The 9,016-nt window shown below is 43.1% G+C and overlaps 1 protein-coding gene across 1 annotated transcript; it reads left to right on the top strand.

The window, feature by feature from the left end:
• The first annotated feature begins 100 nt into the window (after positions 1-100).
• Positions 101-8,687, top strand: noc3l (NOC3-like DNA replication regulator). The gene is made up of 21 exons (XM_035406354.1): positions 101-268; positions 832-1,036; positions 1,141-1,267; positions 1,615-1,772; positions 1,884-1,949; positions 2,209-2,336; positions 2,814-2,975; positions 3,073-3,166; positions 3,465-3,640; positions 4,022-4,150; positions 4,359-4,490; positions 4,609-4,689; positions 4,981-5,081; positions 5,196-5,268; positions 5,439-5,502; positions 5,592-5,663; positions 6,112-6,293; positions 6,678-6,806; positions 7,147-7,244; positions 8,278-8,362; positions 8,469-8,687. Exons 1-21 carry the CDS (start codon positions 260-262, stop codon positions 8,595-8,597), a joined length of 2,400 nt encoding a protein of 799 aa, XP_035262245.1. The 5' UTR covers positions 101-259; the 3' UTR covers positions 8,598-8,687.
• Positions 8,688-9,016: the final 329 nt, after the last annotated feature.

Here is a 9,016-nt window from a genome sequence, read left to right as displayed (position 1 = left end):
CCCCGTGAAGAGACACTCGAGCCACTACGAGGCAGTGTTTCAGAATTCAGCCTGACATCCAAACAGCAGAAACGATTCTACGCCAAGCGCATGACTGTTTCTGCCACTTCCGGCCATGCGCAGGAACACACGTGTTTGAGTAGTAGCTAACTGGTGAAATATGCTATTGATTTGATAGTTTGGTGTATGTCACTCATGGAACTCAAGAATTATTATAGATCGTAATAATATTTAACTAAGGAAGTGCAGTTAATTAAAGATGGGACCGGTAAGTGATCGTCAAGTGACTTTTCTTTATTTAACTTGCGGTCAGCAGCTTGCTTCTTAAAGTTAGCTATCTTGGAAGAAATATTAGCTACAGGAGATACCAAATAGATGCATAGGCATTAGGTACTTTACATTTGAAATTAGCAAGCGTGAGCTAGTACCTGTATTTTATAATTATAGAGATTCCGTAAGATTTTTTAAATACTTAGCTAGCTAGTATTGTTTTAGCAAGCATTAACTTAAATTCTGATGGCAGACAGAGTAGTTAACCGGCTTGCAGAGCTCAGTTAAAAGGGCTAATATGAGCATGCAACTAACTGTATCTACTGTCTTTTAGGTTGTTCGTCCCTCTTATGTAACAGTTTTCTGTGTAACGTTATACATCTTTTTTTTTACTTGCGTGTGTTGTAGACCGTATATTCCTCGAAAAGGTACACATTTTAATGAGCAAGAACTGTAAAAATAAGCGTCCAGAAACGTTTACATCTATATGGACTCGCCTTTTTACTAACGTTGTAGGTGTAATTAACAACATGCCAACTAACATCTTTTTTCCGTTAACAGCCGAGGAGTAAGAAGAGAACGCCAAGCTTTCGTAAGCTGCTGAAAACAAGCAACTTAAAACTTGAAAACAAATCGAGGAACCGTCAGTTCAAGCAGCAAAGCACTGCCAAAAAGTACCGGAAAGAACAAAAGAAAGTCCGGCAAGCTCTCAAAGATGCATCCAGCAGGACACCAGCGCCCCTGGAGCGATACAAGAAAAAGCCAGGTTTCTATGTATATATATGCTCTTTTAGCCTCAAGTCGTTCGTGAAAAGTCACTTTCTTTGCAAACCTGTGTGCCATTCTGATCTATCCATCTATACTATGCAGAGGAGGAAGAGGATGAGGAAGAGTTTGAGGAGTCCCTCCCAGTGGACATGATGGATGAAGATGACCTGGAACAGATGAAGGCTATGGCTCAGAAAGCCTCCTTTGTCACCAGAGACCTCTCCTCCTGGTACTAGTTCCTCTTTATGTCATCCCACTCAAAAATCCTAGTGTGGGGGAAGGGGGCGTTACCTGCAGCTGTATGAGATTCAGCCCCAAGTACTTAAGTAATAACACCATTTAATAGTAACTTTAACATTTCCTGTTCTACTGCTTGTCGTGTGTTTTTGTAGATGAGGCCAGATTGTATTTGTTGAATGAGTCCCATAATTCCTGCCATGTACATTGCTGTTTGTGATCTGTACAAGGCTGTGTTCAATACTTGGTAAATAAACACTGCAGATGGAACTCCTCCCAGTCATCATTTCACCAACAGTGAAAGTTAATGGTTGATCCTCTCTAAATTTATGTGTGTAGTGAGCCCGTACATGCCAAAAAGCGCAAGTCGGACAACGCCGTGCAGTCGTATGAGAAGATGCCACGGAAGATGCAGAAGCAGGAGGAGAAGGAAGTTATTCACCTCCTGCCAATCAAAGACAAAACCGGCCTCATCCCTCAGACCATGGAGAAACCAGGTGCTCAACTCAGCTGGGAGAGAGATGCTTGCTTGCGTGCCTTATTTAATTTCAGAATACAATAAATGCATGTTTGTTCTAGGATACTTATCACTTTTTTTAATTTTTCAGTTGTGCAGAAGGTAGAGGAAGAGGAGGAAGAGGAAGAGCCAGCAGAGGACGATGGTTCACAGAAAGGTAATTGTGTAAATTTGCAACCACCATTTGTCAGTGTTTCTGTTCCCTGAAACTCTGGTATGTGTGGAGTTCAAAAACAACCCACAGGGCAAAGAAAGCACCCTTTTGGAATAATCTTCAGGTTTTGAACTGATGCTTTTTCAAGACATTCATTAGATTTATCATCAGGTTCCCAAACCCAATGCCGATGGTTTACATGTTGAACGGCTCAAGCCCTGTGTTATGTGATGTAATCCCGGCTGATGGTGTCTGTCTGCAGCGTTTGAGCCGAACATGTCTGCTCTGAGCCCCCAGCAGCAGCTGCAGCTGCGCAGGCAGAAGCTGGAGGACAGGAAACTGCGCATTGCTGGCTTGGGCTCAGCCATCCTGTCCGACCCCACAAACAACGTAAGTCGGTGCTCGACGGCGCTCCTGTTTCTCACAACTGTCTCACTGAAAGTGAAGCTTCGGCTGCAGTGATGTCACTACACAAGGTCAGAGCTGTTGAGTGTGTCTGCTCAGTTCTTATTTTTAAGGATTCTTTATTTTAATTCTTGTTTGATTCAATAAGATCTAAAGAAATGCACAGAAAGACATCAGTGTTTCAGTGCACAGAAATGCTGTGATTCACTCTTAAATACATACTGTATATCTATGGTAAGACTACCCACCCCTAGTTCTGGCAACAGTGCCTACAGCCCTTGTTTCAAGACAAAAAATATAATACATCTTTTTCAAATAGCTGTTATTTAAATTGAAGCAATATGGCTGCCTCTTGTTTTGGCCACTTAAAGAGTGCTGGGAAACATGCTGTTTTGGTTTTATAACATCAGGTTAGTGGTCCTGCTCTGTGGTGAAGCTTTTCTGGGTCTTTCTGCGTTTTAGATTAAAAAGCTGAAGGAGCTTCGGTCCATGCTGATGGAAACGGACCCCTGTGTCGCGGTGACAGTGAGGAAGCTGGTCATGGTCTCCCTGATGGAGGTTTTCAAGGACATCGTCCCCGCCTACAGAATCCGGCCACTGACGGAGGCAGAAAAGGCTACCAAGGTAAACCTTCGAAGGTAAAGCCTTGGAATGCTGAGTCGTTTCCATGACCACCTCTGACCCTCTGAGTCATGTTGGATTTCTTCCTGCTTGCTTCCAGGTGAAAAAAGAAACTCAGCAGCTGCGGGAGTTTGAAGAAGGCCTGGTCAGTCAGTACAAATTCTACCTGGAGAACCTGGAGCAAACCATAAAAGGTAATAGGCTGGAGCCTGATGTGTAGGCCTGTTTAAGAATTAAGCTTCTTTCAGATGGTGCGATTGTGTTACATTTCATCAAAATAAGGAACAGCACAAAATAGTGATATTGTTCCTTGTCTGGTCTGTGATTTTGAGAGAACTGGTAAACTGTTGGTTTTCTCTCTTTTGGGCAGTAATTTTGAATGCAGTGATAATTATTATTTTGTTTGTTCCCCAGTCCTAGCTGAACGTTGAGTTAGAACTCTCAGTTTGCGCTGAACGCGTACATGCCAGTAAACCATGCTATCATTTGCAGACTGGAAGCAGAAGAAGAGGAAGAAGAGCGAGGCCGTCTCACTGCAGTCCTATAAGGGCTTGGCCGAGGTGGCTATCCGGTGCACCTGTGAGCTGCTGGTGGCTCTCACCCACTTCAACTTTCACAACAACATCATAGTCATGCTGGTGCCCCTCATGAACGACCCGTGCAAGAAGGTGCGCCCACAAAATGTTCACGGGGAATGCAAGGGATCAGCCAAAATGGTGTAGACAGTGTGTGGAGTTGGGGTCCAAAACTGGAGGGTCTGACCAGGTCATAGGTTTGAGACCAAGGTGTAATACTTGAAGGCTGTACATAAGCATGATGAGCTAAAATATATGTTGCAAGCTTCATTCGAAACTGTTTTCCAGAATTTTATTTCTTGTTTTTCACAGTATAATTTTTACATTTAACAGAATTCTGTAGCTAACCCTCTGAATTTAGAATGTATTTGACAGTATATTAGTTGGTATCCTTCATATAGCTTGGCAGCATTGTGAAACAGTTGGCACAATGTCATTAAAAATCTGTTGTATTGTCGTCCCTCTGTCTGGTAGGTGTCTGAAATGTCTTGTGACGCTGTGCGGAAGATGCTCAAGCAGGACAAACTGGGCCACGCCTCCTTAGGACTGGTGAAAGTCATTTCTGGGCTGGTCAAGAGCCGGAATTATGATGTCAGACCAGAGGTAGCTGTCCCTTTGCATGTCTTTAGGAAACTTCTTTTTGTAATTGGAAGTAGGAAAAAATGTATATTTCAGTTCAGATTTCCAATTTTGTTTGCCATTGGGTATACAATACGACATATGATATGTTCAGTTATGCAATGGCACCATGACGTTCTCCAGGCATCTGGGTTTTTTAAATTGAATGCATGGTGTCTCCCCCGCATGACAGGTACTGAAGACCCTTCTGTGCCTGAGGATAAAGGAAGTGGAAGTTAAGAAAGATGCAGAGGCTGTCGCTCCCAAAAAGAAATTCATGACCTTTAAGGAGAAGAGGAAGAACCTATCGAGAATGCAGAGGAAGGTGTGTGTGTGTGTGTGTGTGTGTGTGTGTGTGTGTGTGTGTGTGTATCAGGTTGTCTCTGTGTATAACTGTCTAGGCAAAATTGGACATTAATTAATCTCCTCTTCCTTGCTATTAGTGGAAGAAAGCAGAAGAGAAACTTGAGAAGGAGCTCCTGGAGGCCGAGGCTTCAGAAAGTAAAGAAAAGAAGCTGAAGTTGGTGAGTGACGATTAGCTGCCAGTTACACGGACTGTAATGAACTAGCTTCAGATTCTACTGGCAATAGGCTTCAGAATCATTCTGTTTTAGATGTTAATGAACTGTTGGACATCTCATCATGCCTTTATTCCAGCTTCATTTTTCCGTTTAGTATTCCTGTCTTTTCACCTGACAGTAGCCACATACTTTTAATACATCTCTCACTACTGATGCTGGTGTGTATATCTTTGTTTGTATTTTATCTTTGTATTTTATCATTTTCAAACAAGTGTGTTTCTGTCTCTCCTGCAGCACACAGAGACGCTGAACATCGTGTTCCTGATTTACTTCAGGATACTGAAGAAAGCCCAGAAGTCTGTGCTTCTGCCCTGCGTTTTAGAAGGCCTTGCAAAGTAAGGGGGAGTGGGGGGCTGGCAGGAGGCTCTGGGCCCAGTTTTGGGGTGTCATCACTTCACTTCCTGGTCTCTGAATCCGTATTAACACATACTATTTATTCTTAATTTAAGGTTCGCCCACCTCATAAATCTGGAGTTCTTTGACGATTTGTTAACGGTGCTGCATAATCTAATTGAATCAGCGGTGAGTGAATCTTGAGTTTTCAGAATTACTCCAAATGCAGTTTGGACTCTTTAATATGTACTAGTCGCCTTGACAGAAGGTACAAAGCCTTTTAATGGAGTTATCCACAGTGGAGTGCTGTAGTTCATGTGGGTGTGTGTGATAGAGTGATTATTTTTCTTTCTGTTTAGGACCTGTCTTACCGGGAGAGCCTCCACTGTATTCAGACATCCTTCACTATCCTCTCCGGTCAAGGTCAGTCACAGACGGTCTTTCATTCTCTTTGTTCTGTGAAGCCTCTTTTGAGATTGTGTGTAACTGACTTCTTTGCTGTGTGAATTCAGGTGATGTCCTTAACATCGACCCCTTAAAGTTCTACACCCACCTGTACAAAACGCTCTTCCTCCTGCACGCAGGTAAGCTATTTTCTGCATTTTCTCTGTCGATTCAGGTGAAGAAAAGTTGCCTGCTTTGGCACAAACTATCCTGCTGTAGTTATGACTGTCCAGTATATTACTGCTGTCATACAGAAACATTGTATGTCTTTCTGTGCTCAAATTAAAACTATTCATCTGGCTCAACTAATCATAAATGTCTCGTAACACACCTAGTACAGTGGGTTCAGTCGAAAACCCTGTGTGACCAAACCATAGTGTCTTGTCTTGGTAAATTTAAATGTTTTATTTTATAATGCTTTATTTCATTTAAATTTTTTGCTGTTCCTGGGAATTCCAATTTCTGCATGTGCAAATTTTTTGCATTGCACAGACTGTATTTTTGGCGTGAGTTGACTGAAAAGTGATACTGTACCTTGATTGGGACCGTGGAGTCATTTGCGGTGTCTATGGTGCGGTCTGCCCGCAGGAGCGTCGAACGACGACATCGCCATCGTTCTGCAGTGCCTGGACGTCATGCTGCTGAAGCGCAGGAAGCAGGTCACCCTGCAGAGGGCGCTGGCCTTCATAAAGCGACTGAGCACGCTCAGTCTGCACGTGATGCCCAACTCCAGCGTGGGCATCCTGGCAGCCAATAGGATGCTGATGCATGTAAGTAAAGCTGACTGCCACCTTGATTAGAAATTTGCATCACAGTCCCACTAAAGGGTTTTAGAATTCTGAATTCTGTCTGATGTTTCGGTATACTAATAAAACTGGTATTTCCAAATAGCGTTTAGTTATTACTCTTGGGTGCTTTATGTGGTGTTTTATAAAGCTATGCTGCATTATAGAGCTCTCCTGTGGAATCTTGTGATGTAAATATGTCTGAAGTGTGTCTGGTGATGGTTTATTTGGCTCTTTATCATAGTCTGAAATCCTTTTTTTTTTTTACATCTTTTGAATGTTTTGACACTTGAGCAGTATCTCTTATTAGATTGAGTGCCCTAAGTGTGGCATCACATTTTACACTACTGAGACAATGTCTCTTTTCAGACGTTCCCTAAGTGTGACATCCTGCTGGATAACGAGGCGCAGGGCAGTGGGGTGTACCTGCCTGAGCTGGACCAGCCTGAGTACTGCAACCCTCACAACACCGCCCTGTGGGAGCTGCACGCCATCAAGGTGGGCTAGACCACACATGCACAGACACACACTCACATATATACACACACACACACACCCAATCACGTACACACGCGTGCAAACACACACACACACACACACACACACCATTCACTGCATACTCACACTGTGAACAGAAGCATGTCTGGGATATATGTCTAGTGCCCTGATCTCCTCTTCAGTAGTATATTTTAACAGCAATTGTAAATACTAATGAACAGTAGTTCGGAGTCCATTCTCCCATGTGTCATGTGTTTCGGATGTGAGCTTTTCTTTCTGTACCTCGGGAGCGTTTAGTGAAGCTGAACGCTGCCGTGGCGTCTGTGGTTGTGTGTTACAGAGGCACTACCACCCGGTGGTGAGGAGGTTTGCTGCTCACCTGATGGCAGGAGCTCCCAGTGAGGGGTCTGGAGCTCTCAGTACAGAGCTCAGCAGGAGGTGAGGGAGGAGCACCGGAGAAACACTAAATTCAGCACACCAACGCTCTTACACTGCCATAGGGGGTACCATAGGGAGTGTGCTTATAGGAACTGACAACATTTCAGGATGAGCAGTATTTATATGTGCACTGTGATATATTTTTGTTTCAAACTAGGGTAAGAATGTGGAAAATGCTGTTGAAAACTGTCCGGGTATATGGTCAATCATCAAGCAGATTATATTGAAATTATTGGAAACTACTGGCAATACAGTAATTAAATAAATTTCATATTATAAAAAATACATTTTATAGTACAATCATTATATAAAGTGGCATATATTTCTGTGCCAATTCAGGTGGTGAAATGGAATGGATCCCAGGAGTAATCTAATAAGGCACCCATTTAGAAGATGAATGCTTAAGATGTGGAAAGGAGGGTGTAATAGAGGTTATACGTGTGCTGAAGGGACTCCCGTCCAACAGAATGCTGTTGCCGTGGGATACCCAGCTCTGTCTCAGTGCGACAGCTGTGGTGCTGGGGGTGCTGGGGGGGCGGGGGGGGGCACGCAAGCCGCATGCATAACCACCCTAAAATAGACACCCTGTTGTCTGAGCTGACCAGAGATAAAAGGAATTGAAGGATACTGAGCACTTTGTTAGCTGGGCCTGTGAGGACATTTTATATTCCAGTTAGGTTCCCTCGTTTTATTTTGGCTGCCAGCTGCAGGGTTAGCAGGAAAACAGTCCTGTCTTTCTGGTAATCACTACTGCATTCACAAAGACGAGGTGCAGTGATTTATGTTCTGAATGATTTGTATTGCAAATACTGAGCACACAATACTACACATTTTTTCTGGATGAAGACTGACCGGATAATCCTAAATAGAAGTAACAAGTCAGTGGAACACCTTTGTTTTGTATACCTTTTTCAAGATGAATTCCTTTTTGTTTTACATATGTAGCAGGGCTAAGTATACTTGATGAGAAACCTGTGTGATGTGTGATTTATACAGTGATAAAGTGCAGCATGTTAAATTCTCAACTCCGCAGGTCACCAGTAGAGCTGTTTGAAGATTACAGCACAGAGGACATGACATTCAACCCACCAGTGTCAGCACCAGCCACAAAGAAAAAGGTATCTTTTTCCCTGTCGGGACAGAACGATCTGTTTGATCACTTATCTGAAATGTGACTCTCTCACTCAACCTCTTTTTGAACACCGTTCTCTTCCTGTGTTTCAGGATCATTTCACAATAGGCCACGCGTTGCTGGACACCGATTTAAAGAAACGGATAGACGATATTCTCGGAGCAGAAACTCCCGCTCCGGGGTTGGACTTCGCTGCACACCGAAGCCAGGACCACACGTAAAGGAAACCAGATCTAAAAATCAGGGGAATATGTACCCAAATGTAATTTTTTTAAAACCCTCATGTGAGTAAATTCCTGTTTATGTGCTCAGTCTGTTGTCTGATTTCATTTGTAGGCTTTTTTCCTTTTATAACTGTTTCTCTTGTTTTCACAGTGTCAGAGACCACCAGGTACAGGTGTGGTGTGTGTACCTGTGTACTTAGGTTCAAAAATGGAAGCAATATACAGCTTTTCTTCTTGGTAAAAATGGAGGTGAACATAGGCACAGGCTTTCAAATATGTTTCCTGTCATGCACTTTTAAAAGGAAATGTTTTCCTTTTGTTCTATGGTTTTGAACTTTTTCATGCCTCCCATGTCCTGCAGATATCAACATAGCAGGAAATACTGAATATTAGCTGCACTAAAAAGAAAACAGGGC

This window comes from Anguilla anguilla, chromosome 2, assembly GCF_013347855.1.
Source record: "Anguilla anguilla isolate fAngAng1 chromosome 2, fAngAng1.pri, whole genome shotgun sequence".
Taxonomy (NCBI): domain Eukaryota; kingdom Metazoa; phylum Chordata; class Actinopteri; order Anguilliformes; family Anguillidae; genus Anguilla; species Anguilla anguilla.
This window is presented reverse-complemented; position numbering and strand designations above follow the sequence as displayed.